Below are 11,650 nucleotides of genomic sequence, written 5' to 3'. Positions count from 1 at the left end.
GTGGGCGCGGCCGGTGCGACGTCGCTGAGGCTTCAAGATGGCGGAAGCCCTGACAGCTCAGGAGCAGCTGGTAAGGGCGTCTTTACGGGTGTTTCCCCTCCGTTCGCCATCATATTAAATGTACGCACGTGTTACACTGACTTGCACGCGGTAACGCGTGTTTCCCCGCATATTTCATAACGGCGGCGCGTTCTAGTGAACGACTCTGGCCCGTTCTCTCCCCCTCCCCGAGCTGACTGACAGCAGCTAGCCGTAGCTCCTTTCACTAAAACACTTTGACACAGGCCGGGGAGAAATATGTCCGCGTCACAATCACTAACTAGCGGCACTCCGACGCATGTGGGGCTATTAACGCCGTCTATCTGCCGCACGCAACCTTCCGCCGCCGGCAATGCTAACGGCTATTGTTGACTTCCCAGGGAATTTCCTCGAAAGCGTTCTTGTGCATTTATATTGGGCCGAATTTGGGCGGAAACTCTGCTGAACTTTGACCCCCCCCCCCCCCCCCCCACGCGTGAGACGAGCTGTATTAGTTAACGCTGACGGGAATGGTGGCTCTCTCGACGCACAAGACGACGAGGTAACGAGCTAGCAGATCGGATTTACGGTCTTGAATTCACAGAAGTGGTTCTCCTCTCCAGTTCCTAGCATTGTTGTCGCCGGGGGGGGGGGGGGGGGCGGACAGGACAGGACCCCCCCACCTAACGCAAATGGTGCTGAAGTTCGCTATTTATTATTATTATTATTATTATTATTAACATGTTTTAGAGACACCAAGACTGACTGAGGAAGGGATTCGCGTTTTATTAATAGCAGCAAATACACACTGCGCCATTACTGTTGAAGCGTTTCATATCGTTGATTTGATCCTTTGCTGCTTCCGTCTCTGTTGTTCTTTGCGTCTCATAAATGTGTGTTTCTCGTGGTCTGTGTGTGTGTGTGTGTGTGTGTGTGTGTGTGTGTGTGTGTGTGTGTGTGTGTGTGTGTCACATTACCGTCCACAAAGCTCACCTCCATGGGCATCATGAATATTCATAATCTACTTTCGATTTAGTTTCTTTAATTGCACTTTATTCGGGTCGTGAATGCGTGAAGGGCAGTGCGGCTTTCCGTCCCTGTCAAACGGGACTCTGTACTCTGATTACTTTCCCTGTTCCCATTTGCGTTGGTCTTCGTTTTCCCGAGTGTGAACTGGTGATGAGTTAATCCGCTCGTCTCTCCTTGTCCTGCTTGCATATGTGGTTAAAAACATCCTTGCTATAAGTTTCCTGCTTCTGCCTGCCGTGACGAACAGCATTGTGATTTTTAGTAAGGAGCTAACGACAGAGCTGAAGTGACTTTTCCAGCTCCTGGAAATGCTCCCGTCGTGTCGTTTGTCGTCCCCGACGTCTCTCTTTGCCTTCCTTCATTGCTGTCCCGTCCCTCCATCGAAGCGTTTTGATGCGTTTGCGTAGTTCCCATTCCGCGTCCGCAGACGTCTCGTCTTCGTCCCCTCACCTGTTCCGTGTCTGTGCAGGCCGTGGAGGAGTTCCTGGGGGAGGTGCGGAGCAGGGAACAGCCTCACAGTGCAGGGCTCGTGTCCCAGCCTACAGCCGTGAAGTTTCTCATGGCCCGAAAGTTCGACGTCGTCCGAGCCATCGAACTCTTCCAAGCGTACAAGGTACGAGCAGGATAAACTATGATTGTAAAAGGGAACCCAGACAGGAAGCGGCGCTAACGACGTCTGCCTTCACCCTCGTAGACTCAGCCAGGGAAATCATGCATGTTTTCCTGTGTTGCTGGGAGGAGAGTGAAATGGTGTTTACATACACACGAGTGGGAGTAAATTTCTGCTTTGTATTTTGTTATGTAAAGCCCTCGTCTCTGATGTCATTTCTCACTATTAGAACACAAGAATCAAAGAGGGCATCATCAATATCCACCCTGAGGAGGAGCCCCTGCGCTCTGAGCTGCTGAGTGGCAAATTTACGGTCTTGGTGAGGCTTGAAAGATTCCATTTTGCAGCTGCAGTTCCATTTTACGATTCTACAGCGTTGATGTTTTGTGTTGTGTACGCCTGTATTTATGTCTAAATGTACAAAGATCAAAATGTTAAGCTGAAGCCATCACTTGTGAACGCGCCCCCCCCCCCCCCCCCCCCACAGCCTGGCCGTGACGCAAAGGGAGCCGCTCTGGCCCTCTTCACTGCTCGTCTCCATCGACCAGACGTCACCACGCACAAAGCTGTGCTGCAGGCGATCATCTATCAGCTGGATAAAGCCATCGAGTGGTGATTAGCCGGACCTTCTTATTTTTAAACACTCGAGTCTGGTGAACGTAACTGTTAGTGGGGTCAGGCTTCGTCTTTCAGCATCAAGATTGTCCTCGTCCGACGGGATGTCTCGTTCATTTCTGTCTCCAGTGCCCAAACTCAAAGAGACGGGCTCCTGTTTATCTACGACATGACCGACTCCGGCTACGGCAACTTCGACTACGAGCTCTGTGTCAAGATCCTCAATTTGCTCAAGGTGAATCCGAGGGTCGTTCCCCCTGTTCCCCCCTTCCTCTCTGCTTGCCTTCACATCGTTGTTGTAATTCCCTGCAGTCCCACCCCCCCCCCCACCCCCCACCCCCTCATGTTGTCTGACTTGTGTTTGTGCTTCCTAGGGGGCGTTTCCCGCCCGTCTCAAGTGCGTCTTCATCGTGTCGTCGCCTCTTTGGTTCAGAGCGCCTTTCGCGGTTCTCCGTCTGTTTGTGCGGGAGAAGCTGAGAGAAAGGGTACGCATCTGGAAATGTTCAATTGCAATTAGATTTTTTTTTTTTTCCTTGTCAATTGTGACGTCACATGATTTCCTCCTTCGCCGTTGACAAGGTGTGCACCGTGAAGGCTCACAAGTTGGCCAGCCACATCCCAGTCTCCTCTCTCCCCGAACACCTGGGTGGGACATCCCAGTATAGCCACGTGGCCTGGATCCAGTTTTGTGTGAACGTTCATACCAACGCCGCTCGGGGGGACAAACAAGAACGCGACACGCACGACTGCGTGGGGAGCCTGCTGCAGTCCTACAACTTGGAGTGCAGCAACGCCGGTGCAGGGGCCGCCCTGGCACATACCCATAGGAACGCTCAGTTGGGCTCCGAGCTAGCCGTGGCTAATTCAAACTGCTGTGATGATAGCAACGCCAACCCGCACAGCCACCGTGGGGCGCTGGAGGGCAGGACTCAGGGCCTGGGACAGCACCCGCAGGGGAAGCACCAACACTGGAACGGCTCGGCCGTAAGCGGCTCCAACGTAGCCGTCGGTAGCTCGAGCCCCAATGCTAACGCGAATGGCCGTGCCCGCCAAGCGCCTCCCCAGTCAGACACCCCCCCCGACACGCCGCTGTCCCACAAAGATGAGGAGGAGGCGGGAGATGGCGAGACCGCAGAGTCCGCTCATGGGCCCCGGAACGAGGATGTGAAAGAGGAAGACAAGGAGCATGGTGGAGGAGAGGAGGGGGTGCCTCCATTGCCGCAGAAATCTTTATCCCGCCCCTGCCACCAGCAGCCTTCCTCCCAATCTCCGGCACTCTCCTCAACGTGGGGTCCCGACGACGACGATGATGATGATGATGACCATTATATGGAAACATCCATTCACATGCCTGAGCAGGGAGGCATGACAGTGCATGAGTTGGTGGAGCATGTGAAGAAGAGGAGGAGGAGGGGGATCTACCAGGAGTACGAGGAGATCCGCAAGGAGCCTCCAGCAGGCACCTTCGACTACTCCAAGTAAGAGACGGCATCAGGACTTTGTCTCTCTGTTCTGGTCCCTTCCTTTATTTTCAGGTTATTTGATGGGCAGGCGCGTCAAATTCATTTCGATGTGTTCCCCCCCCCCCCCCCCTTTCACAGAAAGTTGTCCAATCAGTTGAAGAACAGGTACAGCGACGTTCTCTGCCTGGATCACTCACGAGTGCGACTCTGCCAGCTCAGCGACGACGAGGATGAGGTAATGATCCATCACCTTTCAAAGCCCACAGAATATTGTGTTCTATGACGATGTAAACACTGAACCTACCAAATGAGAGAGTAAAGTCTCTTTCATCTGTGTTCCTACCTTTTTTCGTTCTAGAGTTCTTGGCCATGAACAGAGGCCACTTTCACCAAAAATCACCAGTTCTCCACAAAAAACCTGAAAAAACAAGCTTTTTGTGGCGCGAAACATTTCGAGCAGATCAATGGCTTTAACTCTAATATTTATTTTGCTTTAGTAATGCATCAAATAGCTCAAAAGCTGTTTACTTCAAGTACGGGACTTGGGTTTGGAGGGTCGCCGGTTCAAGTCCCTCTTGCATGGAATGGAACACACCATGACCACACTGCACCGCATTCCGGATTCACGGAGCAGATCCCTCCGACTCTCGGTCCGCTTCGGTAGCGCGGTTTGTTGCTTCACGGCAAGAAGCTTCTGGGTTTGATTCCCTTCTGTGCAGAGTTTGCCCGTTCTCTCCGGGTTCTCCGGCTTCCTCCCACCTCCAAAAACTCCCATCTTGGGTGAATCGGTCACTCCAAATTGTGAGTGGTTGTTTGTCTTTTGTTTGGCCCCGCCATGAGCTGGCGCCTTGTATGGGGTGTACCCCGCCTCTCGCCTGTAGCAAGCTAGGATATGGTCCAGTGACCTGCAAGGCGGCTAAGGGGCTATAGGAGAGACGATCGTAATCATCTCGTCTACAAGAAAATGGACGGATGGATATTAGTACCTGGCAAAAATAAAGATTAGGTTTATTGTGGAGTCATAATGTGTATTTTGATATTTCATGTCACTTTGCTTCATATTTTTAAGCCTTGACTGGCCTTCTACAGAGAAGTCAGAAAACTAGTGGGGCTGCTTTTTGTCAATAACAACATCCAATGTTATTGACAGCTTTTATCCAGCAGCGACTCTCGCCTTTATTCTGTTATTCTGTTTTGTGTGTGTTTTCTTGCAGACAACTGATTACATGAATGCAAGTTTCATGGATGGGTACAAAAGGGGCAACGCCTACATCGCAACTCAGGGTAAGCAGCTGCTGACACAAGCTATAGTCCTCTGTATCATTATTTACCCCCCCCACCCCCCATGGTGTAATATAATTTGGTATCCCTCAGGTCCTTTACCAAAAACGTTTGGTGACTTTTGGCGCATGGTGTGGGAGCAGATGGTACTTCTCATCGTCATGACCACCAGGTGATGCTGCTTTTCCCTCTGATGTTTGAAGTAAACTGTGTTTACGACTGGTGCGTGTGTGTACAGAAGTAGTTGTCCAACTCTTAGCGTATCCTTGATGACCTGATGGCGAAGACAAAAAACGTGCATTACTCTGTGTCTCTCAGAGTGGTGGAGCGTGGACGAGTCAAGTGTGGCCAGTACTGGCCTCTTGAGGCAGGCAGGACCGAGCAGTTTGGCTTCTTCTTGGTCAGGAACACACACATCCAAGTATTTCAGGACTTTAAACTCTCTCATCTGGAACTTTACAACACGCAGGTGAGTCGCATCAGTACATGTGACAGCTTTATGGATGTTTGAAATTCTATTTAAGTATAAAGATAATGCCATTCCAGATGATATTATTAAGAGTACCTGGCTTGAATATTGTCCCTCAAACGCAGAAACTGTCAGTTCAACAGAAACTTTATTAACTTGCTCTGTTTTTTTTATTTGGAACTTTGCGAACTTCCCTCAGTCTGCAGAGAGGCGGGACGTGTTCCACTACCTCTACGTCAGTTGGCCAGACTTTGGGGTGCCCAAAAGTGCTTCAGCTATGTTGGACTTCCGTGAGCATGTCCTTCAGAGGCGGGAGGCCGCGGTGCGGAGCCTGGGAGACAGTTGGACTGGACCTTCCGGGGGCCCCCCTGTGGTTGTGCACTGCAGTGCCGGTATCGGCCGCACAGGTAAGCACGCGTGTCATTATGGGGTTCACATGCACTTAAAAAAAAAAAACATTTGGTGAAGGCTTTATCTGGTATTTCTGTCTATGTAAAGACTTCCCTCCTTATGTGGGTGTCTTGATATTTATGATATTACAGTATACAAAATAATTCTGCATGAATGTTCATTGCATTACCTGATATAAAGCACTGCTTCACCTTTCAAATGTTTGCTACAGAAGGTGAGGGAACTTTTGATTTTAATAGTAACTTTTCTAATTTAAGCCTTAAAAAAAAAAGAAAAGCTGTGATGCGATGCATATTTTAAGTCACGATGAGCAAAAAAGGTCAACTGACAGACATATTTTAAGTCCTCAAATACTTTTGATACTTTTTCCCATGGACGCATTGTTTGCACAATTTGTATCATTAGTTAAGCTATTTAACCTTAACTTTTCTATCTGCTTTTTTTATTTATTTATTTTTGCTGTTTTCCCAAATAGGAACATTCTGCACGCTGGACATCTGCCTGTCCAGGCTGGAGGACATCAGCACAGTAGATGTCCGTCAGACGGTGCGACGGATGCGGACACAGCGGGCTTTCAGCATCCAGACCTGGGACCAGTACTACTTCTGCTACACGGCGGTCATCGAGTATGCCCAGCGTAATGGGAAACTGAGTCCGGTGCAGTGGTCTGACTCAGACTTAGAGACCGACAGTGAGTGACAGACATGGAGAAGAAAAAAAACAAACCCTCGTCCGAAGTCATAGGAACTAAAGAGTAAGGAACGGCGCTTCAGAGTGGAGCAGTTTCGGTGGCTCTTCTGCATTAAGAGACTGAAGGATGGAGATCTTGTTTTGGCTCTTAATGTAATGACGCAGACTCCCACAGTTACGCTTCCTTGACATCAAGACAGAGAAAAATCCAATACAGAGTGGAGACTGTGCATTGAGTGAGCCGTCCTGCCAATGTTCAAGCCCCTTTTTTATTTTGTGAACTGCAGGGGACTTGACCCGCCCTGAATCTGTCTCGTAGACAAAGGAATTGTACGAGTTGCGTTGTAGCATTTTATATTGACTTGCACAGGAGGAATGGCAAACTTGAACTTTAGACCTCGGAGCCCTCCAAACCCCAGTCTTTGCTCCTTGTTTTTTTTTTTTTTTTCTTTTTCTGTTTCAACCCTGAGCACGTCTGTGATCACAGCCACAATGTGAAGGGCATGAAAACGGGAAACTTGAAAGCCTTTATTTTCTAAACGGAGAGAAAAGTGTTATGTGTGAGCAAACGGTCGTGACAGTAGATCAGTGTTTCAGCCATTTAGTGCATTTCATTTGTATTTTTTTCCTCTTCATTGTTTCGAGCTCCTTTTTCTGTGGTGTGTTTTCTACCCGTGTTTCATATATGTGCAGATGTAGACTAACTTTTAAAAACCAAAGTCCTCACCCGGAATGCTTGGATGTACTCCTCACTGAGATGTTGTAGACTGAAGCCCGTATATATTCTTGTAACATACATTCATTATTGTGAATAATAACAAAATCTAAAAGAGCAAAAAGACCTCGTTTGATATAGCTAGCTTGAAGAATTTACCTCGACTACGTAAATGCGTAGACAAAAATATATAATTATTTCTTGCTCAACGGGTGCTGCAGCCGTTTCACATCACACTCGGTATGCCCGGCGACGTAAACAGCATTGGCGGCCCCCAAACTAAATGGATTTCATATCTTATAAGAAATAATTCGATATTTTTGTCCATGTATTTACGTAGTAGAGGTATATTCTTGTGTTTTTTTTAAAACGATTTGTCAAAACAGTCAGGGATCGCTTTCTTGTGTTTTTGAGTTTGCTTTTGATAAATTATCACATATGAAAAAGGTATATCGACTTTATTATTTTTTTACTGTATTGTATCCTCTTATATTCATGTTTTTGTAAACCGTCCACAATAATGAAATCGGTGAATGTCGGTACGATGCTACAAAGGACATAAAGCAGCTATTGCATTTGATACGCAGAACAAATCCGATAGGAAGTGAGATATATTGTCTGTTGTTTACAATGAAAGTTATGTGGAAAATGTCACTTACCATTGTGTTTCCAGAACTGACTTGGGACAATAAGGGCGTTTGGGAAAGATGACGATGATGCTTTTTAGCAAGCCGATTGTTAAACTCTTTAGTAAACTAATTATCTAATACCCACTGCCAAGGACAAAGCAAAAACAAAAGCTAACATGAAAAGCAAAAAAAGACATGCTGCTTTTTCTGTTTTTAAGACCCCAGCTTGATGTCTGAAATACAAAAAGACCAACATTTTTTTAAAGATTTATCTGTTAGAAAAATGAGCCTTGAATGTTTTTTGCGGTCGTCTCTCTGCATCCCTCAACGCCAAAAGGCGCACACGTCCTCTAGCCTGCTGCGTGAACCTGCCAGAACGGCCGTGCATTCACAAAAAACAACAACCTGGCGACATTGTGTGACGTTATCCTGGCTCTACGGCGGCAGTGTGTGTGAAAGGGTGTCTCAGACTGAAATGTCCTTTTCATTTGTTCTGTGGGAGACGATGCGATGTCCATTGGACATTTATGTTCCTTCCGGGTTTGTTTTTATGTACTTAAAGTTCTTGTGATTGAACTGTGGCCTTTACATGCTGTCGGCCCCGCCGTCCCATTAAAGCAATGGCATAACTACGTCGAAGGCGTGCGAAGTTAATGCGGGGTGGTGCGTCCATTAAATGTGAATCAGGAAAATGTTCGACATGTCAGCTCTGTTTGAATAAAGACATGTCCCTTTGTGCCTCAGCCACCACATCCAGGACAAGGCGCCAGTTAATCCCAAACTCAACGTGCCGAGAGCAACCTTTGACCCACCCATTTGCACCTACGGGCAATTTTGATTTGCCATTATTGCGTGATTATTTAGCCTGAGGTGCAGCCAGAGCGTTCAAAGGGAACCCACAGCAGGCACGGGAAGAACACGAAGGTAGCTTCATGTGGCGACCGACCCATGGTGGGACAAGCAGAAAGAAAAATACTCGTTTTGACGTCACCTGTTTTTTTTAAATGAACGCAGTGATGTTGTACACCGCAAGGGGGCAGACGAGGGAAGTGCACACCGGAAACCGGAAATAGAATCGTCGTCACCGTACGAAATTCAAATGACTGTCACCAACATCTCTTAAGGAGTGCCTTTCCGAGTTGTGTATTGTTGTCAATCGGTTTTATCTCCAGAGTCCGGTGAGTTTTAACGTCGATAAGCATCATTCTATCACGTTGTAACATATTTAAGGTTACGGTACGTCACGGTGCAGCGGCGGCGTAAATGTTTTTCACCGGGTAAAAGCAAAACGGACTCGCGTTTAGTTTGATTTCAAAGTTAGCTTAGCGGTTTTCCCACTTTAGCTTGTTCCGATAGGGGCTGTGTAATATAGTGAATTACACGCAGCACTAGTATACTAATACTATTGAATTATTGCTGCACCAAAACCTCTCTGGTCCCGCTGCAGCGACGCTTCACGCCGTGAAGCAGGGAGAGGATGCCCGTGGAAAAGACGGAGTACCGTGGAGCCGAAGAGCTCTACAAATACTATGAGGTCTATGAGACAATCGGTTCAGGTAACACGCACACACACACACGCACACGCACACACACACACACGATGCCGCGCCTCACTCTCATGTTTGAGACTTCTGTGTTTGTCAGGAGGCTTTGCTAAAGTCAAGTTGGGCCGACACATCCTGACAGGAGAGAATGTCGCCATTAAAATCATGAACAAGAAGGACCTCGGGGTGAGTTGAGACTGGAGGACTATTTTCTGCTCGTCTGATGCGAAACAGAAACAGTCACAGAACTTTAAAATCTTCACATCATTCGCCATTTCCACCACCGCCAACCAGACTTCTGTTTTCATGACGTTTCCTTAGCTAAACAAAATGAGGAGCCACAATCTCGGGATCCAATCAGATTAAAATAGCAATGAGCAACATCCTGATTTATTTATTTTCAAGCTGGTGCTTTGAGTGATTTAAAGCATTAAAAGCGAAATTACAATTGTTATGTTTGTCGTTTTCCCAAATTTGTCATTTGAAATGCAAACAAAATGTGAAAAATCACGTAAAAAATAATCAGTTTATTGATGGACCAGTAACAAATCTGAAAGTGTCATCCTAATCCGTCCAGGAAACCTCCGCCTCGCCTCGGCGGAGGTAAATATACTTTATTATGTTAATTTGTTGGTCTGTAATCCTGTTTTTAATTGGGTACATTTTCATGTCCATGGCTCTTAATCTTCTTGCTCTGAATAAAAAAATTGTGTTTTTTAAAGAAAATCTGAAATCAAAATCAACGTTTTTACTACCTTTAGGATGATTTGCCCCGCGTGAAGGTTGAGATTGAAGCCATGAAGAACTTGAGTCACCAGCACGTCTGTCGCCTCTACCACGTCATAGAGACCGCCACTCAGATCTTCATGGTGCTGGAGGTAAGCAGATCCCTACGTAGACGCCGTGTTAGTCTAAAGTAGGGCTGGGGAAGATGGAAACCGGAATGTTCCCTATAAGTTCCTACATTCGTGTGCGTTGTGCTAATGTGTGTTTAGAGCTTATAGCGATGATGTACAAATCGCTCTCCCCGTAGTACTGTGTAGGTGGAGAGTTGTTTGATTACATCATCACAAAGGACCGCCTGTCGGAGGAGGAGACCCGAGTGTTTTTCCGACAGATCGTGTCTGCGATGGCCTACGTCCACAGCCAGGGTTATGCCCACAGGGACCTGAAACCGGTAAAACCCGCAGCTGCTCGCACGGGAGGGAATCAAAGTGATCAAAATGAAATGACGCAGGAGACAAAGTGTGAAATGATCCTGACCTGCTTTTCTTTGAGATCGTTACTCTTAACGTCTGCCGCAATGCCCGTCTCTCCAACCCGCAGGAGAACTTGTTGATTGATGAAGACCACAACATGAAGCTCATAGACTTCGGCCTGTGTGCCAAACCCAAAGTACGTCGCCACATTCCCCTGCATCTTCCTGCGTGTGTCGAAAGCGTTTGGCCCAGTAGCTGTTTGTCTAAGGCGCATCTATGAGCGTCTACAGCACAGTCTTCTGATTAGCAACAATTAAAATGAGTTATTATCTATGTGAAAAGAGGTGCCGAAAGACAAAACCCAAACGCGTCGTGCTATTATGTGGTTCTTTCTCTCAGGGAGGTTTGACTTACGAGCTGATGACGTGCTGTGGAAGCCCCGCCTACGCTGCTCCCGAGCTCATCCAAGGAAAAGCGTATATCGGGTCCGAGGTGAGAGAAGTAAAAACCCTTTGGGCTTTGAGATTTGTCCCTGTTTAACCCCCCCCCCCCCCCTCAAAAAACCCCACGCGCCCCCCCCCCCCCCCCCCCCCACTAAACGTAATGATTACCCCCCTGTTCCCACAATCCCGCCTTTTCATGGTGCCGTGATCACGTTTGCTGGTGCGTGACTCGGTGCGACTGAGCTGTGAAATCCCAGCTGCGATGCCTGAAGCTGAAAGGCTGCTGCGTGGCGTGTCACCCTCCAGGCTGACGTGTGGAGTATGGGAGTGCTGCTGTTCGCTCTGCTCTGCGGGTACCTGCCTTTCGACGATGACAACTGCATGCTGCTCTACAGGAAGATTACGGTGAGACATTTTCCTCCGCTACTGATCAAATTTATTGTTAATCCGAAGAACGAGATGCTCTCTGAATCTGGAATCTGTGTAACGTTTACTGGGCACAAATAATTCTATTTTTGTGTATAATGGCACGAG

General features: G+C 47.6%; 2 protein-coding genes across 2 annotated transcripts in view; both read left to right on the top strand.

Moving 5' to 3' along the window:
- Positions 1-37: 37 nt before the first annotated feature.
- ptpn9b (protein tyrosine phosphatase non-receptor type 9b) lies at positions 38-8,612 on the top strand. The gene is made up of 13 exons (XM_068750982.1): positions 38-70; positions 1,517-1,660; positions 1,887-1,976; positions 2,145-2,269; positions 2,402-2,507; positions 2,647-2,757; positions 2,852-3,750; positions 3,874-3,970; positions 4,950-5,019; positions 5,110-5,188; positions 5,335-5,485; positions 5,685-5,892; positions 6,372-8,612. Exons 1-13 carry the CDS (start codon positions 38-40, stop codon positions 6,593-6,595), a joined length of 2,337 nt encoding a protein of 778 aa, XP_068607083.1. The 3' UTR covers positions 6,596-8,612.
- A 795-nt stretch (positions 8,613-9,407) lies between these two features.
- melk (maternal embryonic leucine zipper kinase) overlaps positions 9,408-11,650 on the top strand; it is a 6,991-nt gene continuing 4,748 nt past the window's right edge. Inside the window, exons 1-7 of the mRNA XM_068751145.1 lie at positions 9,408-9,486; positions 9,575-9,660; positions 10,236-10,352; positions 10,508-10,651; positions 10,801-10,869; positions 11,073-11,165; positions 11,423-11,521. Of these exons, the coding sequence (XP_068607246.1) occupies positions 9,408-9,486; positions 9,575-9,660; positions 10,236-10,352; positions 10,508-10,651; positions 10,801-10,869; positions 11,073-11,165; positions 11,423-11,521 (687 nt within the window). The remainder of the gene's footprint in view (positions 9,487-9,574; positions 9,661-10,235; positions 10,353-10,507; positions 10,652-10,800; positions 10,870-11,072; positions 11,166-11,422; positions 11,522-11,650) is intronic.

This window comes from Brachionichthys hirsutus, chromosome 17 (genome assembly GCF_040956055.1).
Source record: "Brachionichthys hirsutus isolate HB-005 chromosome 17, CSIRO-AGI_Bhir_v1, whole genome shotgun sequence".
Taxonomy (NCBI): Eukaryota; Metazoa; Chordata; class Actinopteri; order Lophiiformes; family Brachionichthyidae; genus Brachionichthys; species Brachionichthys hirsutus.
Note: the sequence above shows the minus strand (reverse complement) of the source record. Positions and strands in the feature narration are given on the sequence as shown.

Bases quoted from the DNA above. Each gene is read 5' to 3' on its own strand.
- ptpn9b (XM_068750982.1), top strand. From the start codon at position 38: ATGGCGGAAGCCCTGACAGCTCAGGAGCAGCTG. The intron at 2,508-2,646 runs GTGAATCCGAGG...TGTGCTTCCTAG, and splicing joins AGATCCTCAATTTGCTCAAG to GGGGCGTTTCCCGCCCGTCT. The intron at 3,971-4,949 runs GTAATGATCCAT...GTTTTCTTGCAG, and splicing joins TCAGCGACGACGAGGATGAG to ACAACTGATTACATGAATGC.